The sequence below is a fragment of the Chiloscyllium plagiosum genome, unplaced genomic scaffold (genome assembly GCF_037043375.1).
Source record: "Chiloscyllium plagiosum isolate Xiang-an unplaced genomic scaffold, Cpla_swu_hap1 HiC_scaffold_39, whole genome shotgun sequence".
Classification (NCBI taxonomy): domain Eukaryota; kingdom Metazoa; phylum Chordata; class Chondrichthyes; order Orectolobiformes; family Hemiscylliidae; genus Chiloscyllium; species Chiloscyllium plagiosum.
This window is the reverse complement of record NW_028270177.1, coordinates 5,201,963-5,220,591: the sequence shown is the minus strand read 5'-3', so window position 1 is coordinate 5,220,591 and position 18,629 is coordinate 5,201,963. Positions and strand designations below refer to the sequence as shown.

Below are 18,629 nucleotides of genomic sequence, written 5' to 3'. Positions count from 1 at the left end.
GAGTGGGGTTTTTTTGGGAATAAATACCGAAGGATTCACAGAGCAGAAAAAGACCATTGTATTAGAAACTGTGATCAAGCATCAATATGTTCTATAGAAAGTGTTGGAGAAACTCAGCAACCCTGGTGAAGAGAGAAACAAAGTGTTAATGGAAAAAAAAACTCATACCAGACTCGAAATGTTAACTCTGTTTCTCTTTCTACTCACATTGCCAGGCATGCTGACCTTCTCCAGCACTTTGTTTTTAATTTCAGATTTTCAGCATTCACAGTATTTACCCATCCAGTTCCATTTTCTAGCACTTCTTGTATGTTATGACACTTCAAATGTCATCAAACCAATATTTAAACAGCCCACCCCACATTTAACTGGGAATTCACCGATAATAATACAGGTCCGCTGCACATTGTGGAAATAAGCCACACAAACCAGGAATGTCACAATTTCATGTCCCAGTTGGTGCCAATTCTGCAGATTTCAGTCGCTTCAGCGAGGTAAGAAGGGGCATGAGCAACTGTGACAGGAGGAAGCAGGCAGGTTACACGAGAGTGAAGAGAACAAAAGGTGGGGGTTGGGGAGGGGCAAGTAGAGAACAGACAGCATATCAGAGAGATAGACAGAGAGAGTGATAGACAGAGAGAGAGATAGACAGACAGAGAGAGATAGACAGACAGAGAGAGATAGACAGACAGAGAGATAGACAGACAGAGAGATAGACAGACAGAGAGATAGACAGACAGAGAGATAGACAGACAGACAGACAGAGAGACAGAGAGAGACAGAGAGAGACAGAGAGAGACAGAGAGAGACAGAGACAGACAGAGACAGACAGAGACAGACAGAGAGAGACAGAGACAGACAGAGACAGACAGAGACAGACAGAGACAGACAGAGAGAGACAGAGAGAGACAGAGAGAGACAGAGAGAGACAGAGAGAGACAGAGAGAGACAGAGAGAGAGACAGAGAGAGACAGAGAGAGACAGAGAGAGACAGAGAGAGACCGAGAGAGAGACCGAGAGAGAGAGAGAGAGACCGAGAGAGAGAGAGAGAGAGACCGAGAGAGAGAGAGAGAGAGACCGAGAGAGAGAGAGAGAGAGACCGAGAGAGAGAGAGAGACCGAGAGAGAGAGAGAGAGAGAGAGACCGAGAGAGAGAGAGAGACCGAGAGAGAGAGAGAGACCGAGAGAGAGAGAGAGAGACCGAGAGAGAGAGAGAGACCGAGAGAGAGAGACCGAGAGAGAGAGACCGAGAGAGAGAGACCGAGAGAGAGAGACCGAGAGAGAGAGACCGAGAGAGAGAGACCGAGAGAGAGAGACCGAGAGAGAGAGACCGAGAGAGAGAGACCGAGAGAGAGAGACCGAGAGAGAGAGACCGAGAGAGAGAGACCGAGAGAGAGAGCACATGCATGTGAAAGAAGCTATACGGACAGGAGGGGAGACAAAAATGGAATGGAAGAGAATGCAATATAGCACTGCTGCCTCACAGCGCCAGAGACCGGGTTCAATTCCCGCCTCAGGCAACTGTCTGTGGAGGTTGGATTAGTGGTGCTGGAAGAGTACAGCAGTTCAGGCAGCATCCAAGGAGCAGCAAAACTGACGTTTCGGGCAAAAGCCCTTCATCAGGAATAAAGGCAGAGAGCCTGAAGCGTGGAGAGATAAGCTACAGGAGGGGTGGGGTGGGGAGAAAGTAGCATAGAGTACAGTAGGTGAGTGGGGGAGGGGATGAAGGTGATAAGTCAGGGAGGAGGGTGGAGTGGATAGGTGGAAAAGAAGATAGGCAGGTAGGACAAGTCAAGGGGACAGTGCTGAGCTGGAAGTTTGGAACTAGGGTGAGGTGGGGCAAGGGGAAATGAGAAAACTATTGAAGTCCACATTGATGCCCTGCCCTTCAGGCTCTCTGCCTTTATTCCTGATGAGGGGCTTTTGCCCGAAACGTCGATTTTACTGCTCCTCGGATGTTGCCTGAACTGCTGTGCTCTTCCAGCACCACTAATCCAGAATCTGGTTTCCAGCATCTGCAGTCATTGTTTTTACCTGTGTGGAGTTTGCACATTCTCCCTGTGTCTACGTGGGTTTCCTCCAGGTGCTCCGGTTTCTTCCCACAGTCCGAAAATGTGCAGATTAGGTGAATTGACCATGCTAAATTGCCCGTAATGTTAGGTGAAGGGGTAAATGTAGGGGAATGGGTCTGGGTGGGTTGCTCTTCGGAGGGTCAGTGTGGACTTGTTGGGCCCGTTTCCACACTAAGTAATCTAATCTAATGAAGGAAGAATGGAGAGAAGAGGCAGACTGGAAAAGGAACGAGAAAACAACAAAACAGGGAGAGTGAGAGCACGAGGGAGTGCGATCTTGGGTGCCAGTTCAATTTGAAGGAAGCATTAACCTATCTTGCTCCACAAACCTCAAACTTCTGTTCACCACCTTTCAGCTCCTCTTAAATATTTGAGAAGTGATTCTAGGATATTCCTCCTGCAAAAGAACAATCATTCTCTGGTCCCCTGTTTAAGCTTGCTTCCTTTCTTACCATTTTACAGTTCATTACAACTCCTTTTACTGGGAACAATCTGCTCAGCATGAAGCAACAGATAACAGGATTGAATTTCACACCATTACTCGTCACTCCCACTCATTAGCAGGGTTTTATCAGATATTAAAGCACATTCTCCAAATACCACCCTCTCTCTCTCTTCTCTGCTGAGACTTTAATCATTTTTCTAGTTAACCTCAACTTTATAATTTCATATTAATAATTTTGCTTCACTTTTCAGAGACATATTAAAACCACACTTCTGTCTCTTCACTTTAAAATTTTTCTTTTTTGTTGTTTTGCTCTTACCTTTCCATTATGAAAGATCAAAGACATTTGCTGGTAACCAGACCATCTCATTCACTCATCCAGGATTATACTGAATTTACAGAATTTATCAAAACAGGCAGCGGGGCGTGGAGGGGTCATTGTGCCTGACTGTCTGCAACTCTAGTTCAGGGCTCCATTGAGGGGGAGCAGGCAGTGACCTCCAGCACAATACAGACCTTTAGAAGCCAGTGGGCACTACAGGGGTACAGGTGCATCGTATTCCTCACAATGCTACTTTGATTTAGCGAGTTTCTTGGATAACAAGCTTGTATTGGTACCATGCTCTCCTACTCTTTGTTGGGTCATTCTGCTTTTTTTGGAATTCACAAGAACTAGTGAATGCAGAAGGCACTGATGCACATCTAGCCTGATTCCATCCTAAAAGGTGCATGAAATGTTAGTGCATGTTAATTAAATGTACAACTCTATTATCACTGCTTCAAGTGGAAAGGAGTAGAGGAGCCAAGCAACTGCTTTATGACTCCATAAGGCAAAAGCCAGGAGCTAGAAAATGTTAGGAATCATTGCTGCAACATGTCACTTTCAAATCATCCGGATACACTGGAGATTTTACTGTAACTGCACAACATTGTAGCGGAGATCGTTCTGAACAGTTGCTGGAATCAAGACATCGAAGTTAAAATGTTACCAGAAGGGCCTGTGCCCGAAACGTCGAATCTCCTGTTCCCTGGATGCTGCCTGACCTGCTGTGCTGTTCCAGCAATAAAGTTTCAACTCACATGGAAACAACAGAGCAAACGTAACTTAACACCTTCATAACTGGAGGGCAACTAGGGACAGGCAATACATGCTGGCCATCCAGCAACATCCACCGCCCACTTACAAAAATAAATAAATTGCAGTTCCAGATGCTGGCAATATCCAAATTTTTGAAAACTGATACAATAACAGATTGCTGAAAACGAGTTCAGTTGTTTCATGCTCATGAAAACAAAATCACAGCCAAAATATTACTTAATGAATTTAATATGCAAGCAGAAAACAAAATGCATAATAAGTCCACGATGTGCTATACACAAACCAACAACCACTTTTTGTTTTAAGAAGTTCCCCCACGTGTTGTTCACCTCAACAATTATAAAACACAAGCCTTCTGTTAAACTAATCTGCAAAACTACAAAAACATCCCTTCAATCTTCACAGGACAGATCACCACCCACTTCCCACAGTGTTGCTAATTCAGCTAAAAATAGAAAATGTTGGAGAATCTCAGCAGGTCTGGCAATATCTGTGAAGAGTGAAATAGAAGTTAACATTTAGAGTCCAGTACAACTCTTCTTCAACTAAATAGAAGCCAGAGACGTGCAAGAAACTAGAACCGGAGGAGCACAGAGATCGCAGTCAATTGTAGTGATGGAGTTCTGAATTAGGCACGAGCCAACGAAGATAAGTGAGCAGCAACCTTAAAGTGCGACAAACAAACTTTGCTTTATATTGAACTGCAGCTGCAAAAATTGATGACAACCTTTAACAGAACACAAGAAACTTTGTTAGACCAGACAGGAACTGGCAATTCACTGTGGAACGCCCAGTTTACACTTAAGCAATTGACATTGCTCAGCTCTCCCTTGTGATTTGGCTGGACTGCTGCCTCTAAATACAGTAACTGGCAGACGCACTATACATATTAGGACTAGGTCTTGTTTCAATATTGGCACCAATTGAAAATTCCGACAGGGTAGAAAAAATGCAAAAAGCAAAATTATACCCATCGAGTGGTATGTACCAAATTAGACCAGCCTCCTTATGACCTGCAATTGGGACATGGATATTGTAACGTAGAAAACCTACAAACTGGGATATTAATTTCAAGGACATTTGGACAGGCACATGAATAGGAAATGTTTAGAGGGATATGGGCAAAGCATTTGCAAATGGTACTAGTTCAGTTTAGGAAACCTGGTTGGCTTGGACAGGTTGGACCTGTTTTCGTGCTGTACACCTCTGTCACTTTATAATTCTAATTTTAAAAAATGACAGTTTGAGAAAAACTCACGTACAATTTGCACGTTTTGTAGCACAAACTTTAATTTTTGACACAAAATGTGCTACCGCCCATTTTTAAAACTTGCATTTATATAACACTTACCCCATCTCTCAGAAACCCCTCAAAACTGTGTGCACGTTTCAAAACAATAAAAAAAATCACCATGCCCAATAATAACTTGTGATTGTATTGCAACCTCATGAGTTAAATATCCCTAGTTGCCACTGAACATAATTTGAGAACCATGTAAAGATATTAAGACAGGTGACTGAACCTTTAGTCACAAGGAGCATCTTTAAAAAGGAAGAAAAGAGGCACAGGGAGGCTCAAAAGGGGGGATACCTCAGCTTAGACCTAGCCAGCTGTAGTAGTAACAGCCATCAGTGGGGAAGCAATTAAAAATCAAGAAAGCGTAATGAGCCAAAATGGTAGATCACAGAGCACTGTAGGATTAAGAACTGAGAAAGAGGTCGGGTATAAGGTCAAGGTGGGGGATGTAAAAACAAGCAATAGCACAGCAACACAACAGGATCCAAGATTTGCTGACTTGGCATATTTTGCCTCTGGTGGTATAGCCTGAGCAAGGTTGACTGGACACCCAGGAGGTCTGCTATGGGCAAACATGAAGAATCCTCATTGAGCTTCTCATCTGAAGCACAACAGAATTCTCCACTCTGACTGTATTTCTCTGCTTTGGCCTGGGCTGTGCACTCAAACCTTGGCACAGTCGCTGGACTCCTGCGACCAAAAAAAAACCCTGCTGAGAAGGATGGTGTCATCATCTGTGCCAAGCAAAATCAGATGCGAGAGAGTTATAATAAATGGAAGCAGAGTACTGAGTAATCAGTCATCATGAGTGTTCCAGGAAAACATAATTGTGGATGTGGGAAATTTCTGGGATATGTCCATGTATCCAGCAATAAACAAACAAACAAACAAACAAACAAAGTCAGTAGTCTTCGATCTAGAACTTACTGAATTATGTAACACTAAGCTGCAGTACCAGAGTTGGAATCTCCCAAATTTGACTGACCAATTATGTACTATCTGAAAAAAGGTATTGAGACACCCGCAAACAACCACCAGATCTTCAGCTAATCAGGCGGGTCTCAGGTCTTCATCTAGAATAGAATCCCTGCAGTGCAGAAAGAGAGGCCATTCAGCTCATCAAGTCTGCACCAACTCTCTGAGAATAGAGGTGGCACGGTGGGTCGGTGGTTAGCACTGCTGCTCAGAGCACCAGGGACCCAGGTTCAATTCCAAACTCGGGCGATTGCCTGTGTGGAGTTTACACATTCTCCCTGCGTTTTCTCTCAAAGTCCAAAGATGTGCTGGTTAGAGTGGATTGGCCATGCTAAATTGCCCATAGTGTCCAGGGTTGTGCAAGATGGGTGGGTTAGCCATGGGTAACATAGGGATGGACTTGGTCTGGGCAGGATGGCCTTCAGTGGGTCTGTGCAGACTGGAGAGGCTGAATGGCCTCTTTCCACATGTAGAGATTCCATGTTCAGAATCAGATCTCTGAAATTGGGGCTGTGGGGCTTTGAAATCAATCAATCAATCAGTCTCGAGAGAGAGCAAGAGCGCAAGCGAGAGAGAAAACTGTTTTTAGAATTGTTCATGAGTGTTTGTCAGACCTATTACAGTCCTATGTTGTGCCTCTGGAGAAATCTATTCAAGTTTAGCCATAGCCATAAGCCAGAAAGACCTTCAGACAATGTGCAACAGAATGACCAACATATCAAGAACAAGAGAACTCATCCACTGTGTCAGGCATGGACACCATAAAGACACACATGACAAGCCAACACAACAAGCAGACCAATCAGCAGATCCTCAGAGTCAGGTGCAAGACAAAACCCTCAATGGTACAAGCAGTGCCCAGCTATGACAAAAGAATGCTACATCTGCAGAACCAAATGTCACTTCCAGTAGATGTACAGAGGTAGCATGCAATCACAGAACAACTGAAAGCTAATTGCTTCCTCAAACAATGTTCATGTGACAGAACCAAGCTATGAAAAATATGTTAGGAAAACCAAGGCAAAATTAGTGATTCAACTGAGTTTGAGTCGATTGTGTGGTGCTGGAAAAGCATAGCAGGTCAGGCAGCTGCTGAGGAGCAGGAGAATCGACATTTTGGGCAAAAACCCTTCATCAGGGATTCCTTGTAGAGAGAGGAGGAGAACTTCTTCAAGGTAGGCATCTTTGGAAGAGGCTTCGCAGCGAGATCAAAATCAACCAGGAGAAAGGTGAGGACTGCAGATGTTGGAGACTCGAGTCGAGACTGTGGTGCTGGAAAAGCGCAGCAGGTCAGACAGCATCCGGGGAGCAAGAGATGATGAAGCGCTCTTGCCCAAAACGTTGACTCTCCAGCTCCTTGGATGCTGCCTGACCTGCTATGGTTTTCCAGTACCACACTCTTAACTTCTCATCTCCAGCATCTGCAGTCCTCACTTTCACCCTGACTTAGGATTGAGCCCAAGTCTTAACTATTTATTGAATACATAATAAATTTAGCAGAGAAAAAAATTAAACATGATAATTTAATTAATGTTTATGTTTTAAACCTAAAACATTTGTTTTTCAGCCCCCACTCACACAAAAGAACAGACAAAAGCAATAGCTAAAGGATAAATGAAAAAATTATAAAAACTGCTACCTGTTTAACTTAATGCTGTTCGCTGTGTCTATCGGAACACAATTTTTAAAAAAAAGTCATTTGAGAGATGAGGACATCACTGGCTAAGCCATCATTTACTGCCCACCCCTAATTACCCAGGGGCAACCACATTGCTATGGTCTGGAGTCACTTGCAGGCCAGACCAGGTAAGGATGGCAGTTTCCTTCCCAAAAGGACACTGGTGAACCAGATGGGTTTTTCCTGACAATCAACAATTGTTTTGTGGTCATTAGGACCCTTAATTCCAGATCGTTAATGAATTCAAATTCCTGGGTCTCTGGATTAACATTCCAGCAATAATATCACTAGGCCATTGCGTTCCCCACAATCAAGAAACAGCCTTCAATTAACTTCCATGCCTAGCCTCACGAACAAACTTGTTTAATCTGTTCTCTTCATGAAAGCAGCTTGTGGTAAAAGGAAGTCCACAAAATTGATCAAACTAAAAATAATGAAAATACAGTGGAGGCTCTAACAACATCCACAGACATTCACCCTCTCCAAAGAGATGTTTCATCGCAGCAGTGTGTACTATCTACAAGATGCACTATAGAAATTCACCAAGGTTCCTTGGACAGCATCTTCCACACCCTCAAACTCTACCATTGACAGGAATAAGGGCAGTAACTACATGAGAATACCATCACCTGCACATACCCTTCCAAACCACTCACTATCCAAACTTGGAAGTAGATCGCTGTTCCTTCAGTGCTACTGGCTCAAAACTCTGGAATTCCCTTCATCAGGGCATTTGATCTACTTATTGAAAATCGATTGCAGTGATTCAAGGAGGCAGCTCACCATCACCTCAAGGGCAACTAGGGATGGACAATAAATGCAAACAGCCAGTGATATCCATACCCCATGAATCAATAAACAGGTCCACCACGTTCTCTGGAGGACCCTTACCTCCTAAATCATTACAGCAATGGAACTCTTCCCTAATAAAGTCAGATGATTACCCTGTTAACCCATGAATTTCCAAAGATCACTGTTTGATGGAAACAATACTTATTTATATTTTTAAAAATCCTAAATTTCTAGAACAGGTAATTTCTTACACCTTCATTTTCCTTTAATCTTGGGATTTTCATTTCAGTCAGACGTGGTCTGTGAGTACAGCTGTGCTCAAGGTTTCGGATTTCAAATTCAAATAGTCCTGCATATATATTTACACATTACACTTCTATCATTCCAAACATAAATCCTGCAATATTCATATCACTGTTTTCAAAATAGCAATTTTTACACGTCATTGCAGACAGACGTCTCCACATAACCCATCTTGATGCGTCTCCTGCAGAGCTTGGCATGAAGATTATAGTTACATCATGCATGTGTTTATAGGGTCTACGCTAGTGTCAAGTTACTTGTGGTTACATAACCTAACTACAGATTTAGCCCCTGCAAATGTTTTCACTAACCAGGACCACATTTTTAATTAACTAATAGTTTTCATTTTTAATCACTTTCGGAACAGCAGGTTATCAACTTTAAAAGTTGCAGGTCAACATATTTCAAAACAAATCCTCTCAATCGTGAAGAAAGCACTCGCATTTAGATAGCACCTTTCACTAACCTAGGACATCAGAGGTTGATTTACAACCAACCATTGAAGAGTCACACAGTTGGATTGTAGCATTGATCAAGGTCCCACAAACAGTAAAGGGACCAAATGTGATTAGAGATTACCACAAAATGCTGTTTTAGTGACACAGGTTGAGGGATAAACATTGGTGATAATAAAATTGTCACGTGGGATCTTTTTGGTCCACCCCAGGGAGGTGTCAGGGACTCAATGTAATGTCTCATCTGAAATGCAACTCCTCCAACAGCACAGCACTCCCTCATTACTGCACTAGGAGGATCAGCCCAATGCCGGACTCAAATGTTCAGAATGGGAAACTGAACACACCACCTTCAGAGGTGATGGCAAGAGTACTATCCACTTAGGCAGAGTTGAGAGTAGGAATAAAAACTAATTTGTTGTTTTCAGTACAGATTCCAATATCTGCTCCTACAAAGTTAAACCTATGTTTTGTTTGTGGGTAACTTCTGAAAATCACCAACATGTGTAAAACAAAAAATTGTTTGGAAGCAACAATGGGCCTTCGATGGCCACATGTGCCACTAAACTATCGGCTACTCATCCTAAACCACTTCAATTAACAAGGCTCTTACGTAAAAGTCTGATTGATCAACAATTAGTCAACAGATGCTGCAGAACAGGCAGTGACTGAATACCAGGTCAACACTGACCTACAAAACTGGAAGAATGTGAAGCAATCTGGCAGCCTGTGAACGGTCACAAATAAAATTAATCTACAAAACAAATTTTAATAAAAGCTGATGTGAATTATGCTCTCCTTAGCATTTGTCTTTTATGATGCACAGCTGCTCAGATTGTAAAGGCAATCTTTCCATGGAGGAGAGAGTAGAAACATAATTGGTATCTCTCCAGCCATTTACAAACATACACCTTTTATGTATCAGTTTATTGTCAAAATCCAAGGTCAGTAGTTAATGTCTAGCATAGGTTTCTACATCTATAACAGAGAGACACAGCCACTGAAATAAAAAAAGGAAACTGCACTAAGAAACAAATTGCTGGAAGCATTCAGCAGAAAGAGGTAGCAACTTAGTAAGAACAGCCATTGTTTAAGGTTCAGATCCTTCATTAAATATTACTGCACAGTAATAGTCATGATCTCTCATGTATTTAACACAACTTACGTGGAAATTTAACAAAGCACTTGAGCCTCATTACACAGAATAGCAAACTGTCCAAAAATAGTTTACAGGTCCATGTCTACCTTTATGCTCAACAAGAGCCTGCCTGCTCAAACTCTACTTCATCTCACTTTTCAACATAATCTTCTATTCCTTTCTCCCCTTCATGTCTATCTATGTGTCTATGCCACACACCTCATACAGCAGCAAATAATGTTTTGTCAAGCAAAGGTCTAAGAGGATTATGGACCAAAGGCAGGTGGAGTTAGGCCACAGATCAGCAATGATCTCATTGAATGGTGGAACAGGTTCAGGGAGCTAAAAGGGCCTATCCTGTTCCCATGTTCTGAAAAAAGTTCACATTCTTGTCAATTTCCAAAAAGGTTTCTCCTGAAAACTTCACTGGATTCCTTTGTAACTGTCCTATCTGTATGGCCCCTTATTTTTGACTCCCATGCCACAAATAGACTCATCTTCACTCATATTTTGTCAAGTCCTTTCATAGCTTAAAAGAATTCACTTTTTTTAAAAAATAGCATGGTCTAACTTAGACTGGTTCCCTTTAAAAAAGGGAAAAGAAAAGATTGTGCTTTTAAAATTTTACTACAACTATGTCCTTGCAAAGTATAGTCAGTCTATTAAAAAGCCACTGTGGCACACCTCAAAGCAATTAACTACATACAAAGAATTCCTGGCAGGAAGTAGTCATGGTATAAAGGCACAAATTCATTTTCAAACAGAGATCACCTTACTGTGTTGCTGCACTCGATTTTACAAAAACAAGGTACATACATTCAAAATAGCTGCACTTTTGTTAAAACACTGAATTAATTCAAAGTGCTAACCCAAAACGGAGCCACAATTAACTGGCAGCAAAAAGAACATTCCTGATGAAGGGCTTATGCCCGAAACGTTGACACTCCTGCTCCTCGGATGCTGCTTGACCTGCCATGCTTTTCCAGCACCACGCTTTGAGCAAAAAGAAATGCTGTTTTATCTAAACTAAGCTGTCAAAGTTTATAAAGCTTATACTTCACTGTCTAGCAAACCTCAGAGTCAGGATGAAGTGTCCGGCACGGATCTCAAAAACAACAAATATTATCAACCATGGACTTACAAAGGATAAACTTGAAAGGGACTTTAAAAGAAAAATAAAGTTAAAAGGTCAAATGATCTTTGCTTTCCTGCTATGGAGTAACAAGACACATCGAGGAGAAAGTGGGGACTGCAGATGCTGGAGATCAGAGCTGAAAATGTGTTGCTGGAAAAGCGCAGCATGTCAGGCAGCATCTTATAGAGGTTTACAAAATTATGAGGGGCATGGATAGGATAGACAAAGTCTCTTCCCTGGGGTTGGGGAGTCCATAGGTTTAGGGTGAGAGGGGAAAGATATAAAAGAGGCAACTATTTCACATATGGAATGAGCTGCCAGAGGAAGTGATGGAGGTTGGTACAATTGCAACATTTAAGAGGCATTTGGATGGGTATATGAATAGGAAGGGTTTGGAGGGATATGGGCCGGGTGCTGGCAGGTGGGTCGAGATATCTGGTCGGCATGGACAGTTTGGACCGAAGGGTCTGTTTCTGTTCTGTACATCTCTATGATTCTATGATCAGCCATGATTTGGGTTCATTGACACTGTTACAATGATTCCTTACTGGAATGTGCATTTCATAATTAGCACTCCCAACCTTATATTTAATGTCATGACTGCTTAAACACCTCACCTCACCAAGTGGTGAAGGTGATGCCTCAGGCCCGCAGGAGCAATACCTCAGTGAGAGATTTTAGGAGAGTTAGGAGTATGAAGTAAGTGGTGGTGCTTATCAGCTTTGCTTGAAACTTGACCATCAGGGTTAACTTCGATAGAATTCTCCAAAGGTCAGAATTTTTTATTCATTCCTGGAAACTATCAGTCTGGGATGTAATTGACAGGTATCGAGTTGCAGACTATAGTGTAATTATGAAATTATAGTTATCTCCACCACTGAAGAGGTGAGGAGGTAATTATCTTGCTTGTTTTTCTGTCTGTCTGTCTGTAAACTATATATCTCAAAAACTAGCGGACAGATTTCACTGAAACTTGGTGCACAGGATGTGACATGACGAAGAACTGGTTAGTTTTTAACCTAGATGCAGGTCTACATCCGGAATTTTTAAAATAGATTTATGAATTTTTTAATATTGTGAATTTTGCTGATTTGTTTTAGAATGTTGTGGATTATCTCAGCTGTTAAAATGTGAAGATTTCTCAGAGCAGTTTGTTGGTCGTGGATTGAACACGTACTTTTTCTGAGAAGGAAACTTAATTTAAAAAAAAAAATTCTTCAGCTTTGTAGTTAGTGACATGTAGCATGGAAAAGCCTGAAGGAAGAGCTGGTTATCTGTAAATAAATGGCACATGTGACAGAGACCCGTGCTCCGCTGAGTCCTTTTCACTTGTATCTGAATTAATTTAAAACCTTGGATTATGCATGTTAATTATGAACACTTAAAACCATTTGAACTCAAAGGTGCACATTATTGTGGACAAAGGGAGAGACCACAGGGATGATTTCCCCCTTTTTCCAATTTTTAAATGATTAATAACAGTGCTTTAAAAAGCAAGTGTTGCATTTTTTTAGGGCACATAAATTACAGGTTTTCTCCTAACTTTTTGAAAGAAGGTAAATACTGTTCAGCATTGGTGTCTGTTGATATGTACAATCACTACTCACACACTCCTGCACATGCATGCAGGCTGCAAAAATGAATTGTAATTAGAAAAATAGTACACATTTAGATCTTAAGGGGTCCAGATTTTGTTTTGTCACACTTGCTTTTACTAGAGTGATGTTTAGATACAGTGTCGGGCTGTGACTCTCTTTTGGTCCAGCAAAGAAGACTCTGGTCATTTTAGGAAGAGAGGCACTTCTGCATGTTGTTTGTAGGAGAATTCGAGGACTGCAGATCAGAGTCTAGAGTGTGGGTGCTGGAAAAGCACAGCAGGTCAGGCAGCATCCAAGGAGCAGGAGAATCGACGTTTCTGGCATAAGCCCTTCATCAGGAATCTACATGTTGTTTGTAGTCTATTTCTCTTGTTCCATTTCAGTCCATATATGAAATATCAAAGCCCTGGTCTCAGTGCTCAGACCAAGAGGACAAGGCTAACCTCCTCTCTCTGCCCATGTTTCTGCACCAAAAATGGGCTTTATTAAATCTCCTTTTTCAAAGTCTAATTCTGTCAGTTGACCAGATCACCTTTTTCCATTGTCCTTTCAAATGGTTTCTGATGGCCCTGTTATTGTAGAGTAAATATGCTCCAACGTGTTGTCCCTTCATTAACTGTCATGGTAACTTACAACTGTTCACCCCCATTCACTGGATTTCAACTCAGGTCATTCTGCAAGGTATTTTTGAAAGAGATTTTCTTGATTTGTTTGATGAACTGAAGCCATTAACCACAAGGAAAGGCCTTTTCCATTTTAATAATGTCCCAAAGATATGTCCAGGAAACTTGTTTGTTTGCATTTTAGTGGTTTCATCAAAACTTGCCTGGACATGAAGATTATCTCAGGGATGTGACTTGTTAAGCGCAGCAGGTCAGACAGCATCCAAGGAGCAGGAGAATCGACGTTTCGGGCATGAGCCCTTCTTCAGGTATGAGGAGAGTGTGCCAAGCAGGCTAAGATAAAAGGTAGGGAGGAGGGACTTGGGGGAGGGGTGTTGGAAATGCGATAGGTGGAAGGAGGTTAAGGTGAGGGTGATAGGCTGGAGTGGGGGTGGGGGCGGAGAGGTCAGGAAGAAGATTGCGGGTTAGGAAGGTGGTGCTGAGCTCGAGGGTTGGGACGGAGACAAGGTGGGGGGAGGGGAAATGAGGAATCTAGAGAAATCTGAGTTCATCCCTTGTGGTTGGAGGGTTCCCAGGCAGTAGATGAGGCGCTCTTCCTCCAGCCGTCGTGTTGCTATGGTCTGGCGATGGAGAAATCCAAGGACCTGCATGTCCTTGGTGGAGTGGGAGGGGGAGTTGAAGTGTTGAGCCACGGGGTGGTTGGGTTGGTTGGTCCGGGTGTCCCAGAGGTATGCGCTGCTACCTATATTCCCTGCAATGCGCCGCTACCTACATTCCCTGCAATCCGCTCCACGCTTGCAGCCATGCACCGCTACCTACATTCCCTGCAAAACCGACTGACCCCGCACGGTCTCCGGACTACATTCAGACCAATGAAATTTGGACCCTACCAGGACAACCAGTACCTACAACAAATCCAAAGCCTCCAGCAACAGACCTCCTTCCGGATCTTCCGCTCCACGCTTGCAACCATTCGCCGCTACCTACATTCCCTGCAAACACTCCCGGCACCTTCTCCTGCAACCACAAGAAATGCAAAACTTGCGCCCTCACCTCCCCCCTTACTTCCCTCCAAGGCCCCAAGGGATTCTTCCATATCCGCCACAAATTCACCTGCACCTGCACACACATCATTTACTGCATCCGCTGCACCCGATGTGGCCTCCTCTATATTGGGGAGACAGGCCGCCTACTTGCGAAACGTTTCAGAGAACACTTCTGGGACACCCAGACCTCCGAAGCTCCAGGGAAAACAGCCCCAGCCTGTTCAGCCTCTCCCTATAGCTCAGATCCACCAACCCTGTCAGCATCCTTGTAAATCTTTTCTGAATCTTTTCAAGTTTCACAACATCTTTCCAATAGGAAGGAGACCAGAATTGCACGCAATATTCCAACAGTGGCCTAACCAATGTCCTGCACAGCCACAACATGACCTCCCAACTCCTGTACTCAATACTCTGACCAATAAAGAAAAGCATACCAAACGCCGCCTTCACTATCCTATCTACCTGCAACTCCACTTTCAAGGAGCTATGAACCTGCACTCCAAGGTCTCTTTGTTCAGCAACACTCCCCAGGACCTTACCATTAAGTGTAGATGTCCTGCTAAGATTTGCTTTCCCAAAATGAAGCACCTCGCATTTATCTGAATTAAACTCCATCTGCCACTTCTCAGCCCATTGGCCCATCTGGTCCAGACCCTGTTGTAATCTGAGGTAACCCTCTTCGCTGTCCAAGACACCTCCAATTTTGGTGTCATCTGCAAACTTACTAACTGTACTTCTTATGCTCGCATCCAAATCATTTATGTAAATGACAAAAAGTAGAGGGCCCAGAACAGATCCTTATGGTATTCCACTGGTCACAGGCCTCCAGTCTGAAAAACAACCCTCCACCGCCACCCTCTGCTATTGTAAGGGCAGACTGGTGGGCAGAGGGGGTGGGGTGGCCATGTTGGTAAGGGATGATATTCAGTCCCTTGCGCGGGAGGATCTAGAGTCAGGGGGATGTAGAGTCAGTATGGATAGAGCTGAGAAATTCTAAGGGTAGAAAGATCCTCTTGGGAGTTATCTACAGGCCCCCAAACTGTAGTATGGATGTCGGATGTAAGTTGAATCAGGAGCTGAAATCGATATGTCGCAAAGATGTTACTACAGTTGTTATGGGGGATTTCAACATGCAGGTAGACTGGGAGAATCAGGATTGTATTGCACCTCAAGAAAGAGATTTTGTGGAGTGCCTCCAAGATGGATTCTTAGAACAGCTGGTGCTGGAGCCTACCAGGGAGAAGGCAATTCTGGATCTGGTATTGTGCAACGAACCAGAATTGATCAGGGACCTCGAAGTGAAGGAGCCATTGGGAAGTAGTGACCATAATACAATCGGCAGTTTGAAAGGGAGAGGGTACAATCGGAAGTGACAATATTTCAGTTGAATAAAGGGAACTATGGAGCTATGAGGGAGGAGCTGGCCAAAGTTCAATGGTGCAATACCTTAGCAGGGATGACAGTGGAGGAACAATGGCAGATATTTCTGTGTATAATGCAGAAGATGCAGGATCAGTTCATTCCAAAAAGGAAGAAAGATCCTAGGAGGAGGCAGAGGTGGCCGTGGCTGATGAGGGAAGTTAAGAAACATATAGAGTTATAAGAGAAAAAGTATAACATAGCAAAGATAAGTGGGAAAACAGAGGACTGGGAAGCTTTTAAAGGACTACTAAGAAGGAAATACGCAGAGAAAAAATGAGGTATGAAGGTAAACTGGCCAAAAATATAAAGGAGGATAGTAAAAGCTTTTTTAGGTCTGTGAAGGGCAAAAAAATGGTTAAGACTAAAATTGGGCCCTTGAAGACAGAAACAGGGGGATATATTACGGGGAACAAAAAAATGGCAGAAGAATTGAATTGGTACTTCAGATCTGTGTTCACTGGGGAAGACACAAGCAATCTCCCTGAGGTAACAGTGGCTGAAGGACCTGAACTGAAGGGAATTTATATTTGCCAGGAATTGGTGTTGGAGAAACTGTTGGGTCTGAAGGTTGATAAGTCCCCGGGGCCTGATGGTCTACATCCCAGGGTACTGAAGGAGGTGGCTCGAGAAATTGTGGATGTGCTGGTGATTATTTTCCAGAGTTCGATAGATTTGGGATCAGTTCCTGTGGATTGGAGGGTGGCTAATGTTGTACCACTTTTTAAGAAAGGTGGGAGAGAGAAAGCAGGAAATTATAGACCAGTTAGTCTGACCTCAGTGGTGGGAAAGATGCTGGAGTTTATTATAAAGGATGAAATTACGACACATCTGGATAGTAGTAACAGGATAGGTCAGAGTCAGCATGGATTTATGAAGGGGAAATCATGCTTGACTAATCTTCTGGAATTTTGTGAGGATGTAACTCTGAAGATGGACGAGGGAGATCCAGTAGATGTAGTGTACCTGGACTTTCAGAAAGCTTTTGATAAAGTCCCACATAGGAGGTTAGTGAGCAAAATTAGGGCACATGGTATTGGGGGCAAAGTACTAACTTGGATTGAAAGTTGGTTGGCTGACAGGAAACAAAGAGTAGTGATAAACGGCTCCCTTTCGGAATGGCAGGCAGTGACCAGTGAGGTACTGCAGGGATCAGTGCTGGGCCCGCAGCTTTTTACAATATATATTAATGATATAGAAGATGGTATTAGTAATAACATTAGCAAATTTGCTGACGATACTAAGCTGGGTGGCAGGGTGAAATGTGAGGAGGATGTTAGGAGATTACAGGGTGACCTGGACAGGTTAGGTCAGTGGTCAGATGCATGGCAGATGCAGTTCAATGTGGATAAATGTATGGTTATCCACTTTGGTGGCAAGAACAGGAAGGCAGATTACTATCTAAATGGAATCAATTTAGGTAAAGGGGCAGTACAAAGAGATCTGGGTGTTCTTGTACACCAGTCAATGAAGGTAAGCATGCAGGTACAGCAGGTAGTGAAGAAAGCTAATAGCATGCCGGCTTTCATAACAAGAGGGATTGAGTATAGAAGCAAAGAGGTTCTTCTGCAGCTGTACAGGGCCCTGGTGAGACCACACCTGGAGTATTGTGTGCAGTTCTGGTCTCCAAATTTGAGGAAAGACATTCTGGCTATTGAGGGAGTGCAGCGTAGGTTATGCTGATAGACTGGAGCGACTGGGCTTGTATACCCTTGAGTTTAGAAGACTGAGAGGGGATCTGATTGAGACGTATAAGATTATTAAAGGATTGGACACACTGGAGGCAGGAAACATGTTTCCGCTGATGGGTGAGTCCCGAACCAGAGGACACAGCTTAAAAATACAGGGTAGACCATTTAGGTCAGAGATGAGGAGAAACTTCTTCACCCAGAGAATGGTGGCTGTGTGGAATGCTCTGCCCCAGAGGGCAGTGGAGGCCCAGTCTCTGGATTCATTTAAGAAAGAGTTGGATAGAGCTCGCAAGGATAGTGGAATCAAGGGTTATGGAGATAAGGCAGGAACAGGATACTGATTAAGGATGATCAGCTATGATCATATTGAATGGTGGTGCAGGCTCAAAGGGCAGAATGGCCTACTCCTGCACCTATTGTCTATTGTCTCTGTCTTCTACCTTTGAGCCAGTTCATATACCCATCCAGATACCTTTAAATGTTGCAATTGTACCAACCTCCACCACTTCCTCTGGCAGCTCATTCCATACACATACTATCCTCTGTGTGAATAAGTTGCCCCTTAGGTCCCTTTTATATCTTTCCCCTCTCACCCTAAACCTATGCCGTCTAGTTCTGGACTCTCACCCTAGGGAACGATTCCTGAAGAAGGGCTCATGCCCAAAACGTCGATTCTCCTGTTCCTTGGATGCTGTCTGACCTGCTGCGCTATTCCAGCAATACATTTTCAATCCAGAGCTAATAGTGTATTACTCAATACTGGATATTAGTTATTCCAAGACCATTCATCTCCTGATCTCAATACCGCCTTGGTCCAAACATGGACAACTCCAGAGATGGGGCAAAAATGACAGCCCTTGACAC

The 18,629-nt window shown here is 43.2% G+C and overlaps 1 protein-coding gene across 8 annotated transcripts in view; it reads right to left on the bottom strand.

Moving 5' to 3' along the window:
• The window catches only part of LOC122540891 (uveal autoantigen with coiled-coil domains and ankyrin repeats protein-like), a 162,656-nt gene that overhangs the window by 119,562 nt on the left and 24,465 nt on the right, over positions 1–18,629 (bottom strand). The window contains exon 1 of one of the 8 annotated variants that reach the window (XM_087981282.1): positions 2,836–2,901. The exons of 5 other annotated variants lie outside the window; for them this stretch is intronic. In XM_087981282.1, the coding sequence (XP_087837408.1) occupies positions 2,836–2,886 (51 nt within the window). In that variant the 5' untranslated portion in view covers positions 2,887–2,901. Of the gene's footprint in view, positions 1–207; positions 235–380; positions 423–2,835; positions 2,902–18,629 lie in introns of those variants that run through there. 2 more of the 8 variants (XM_087981283.1, XM_087981285.1) reach the window with 2 other exon arrangements.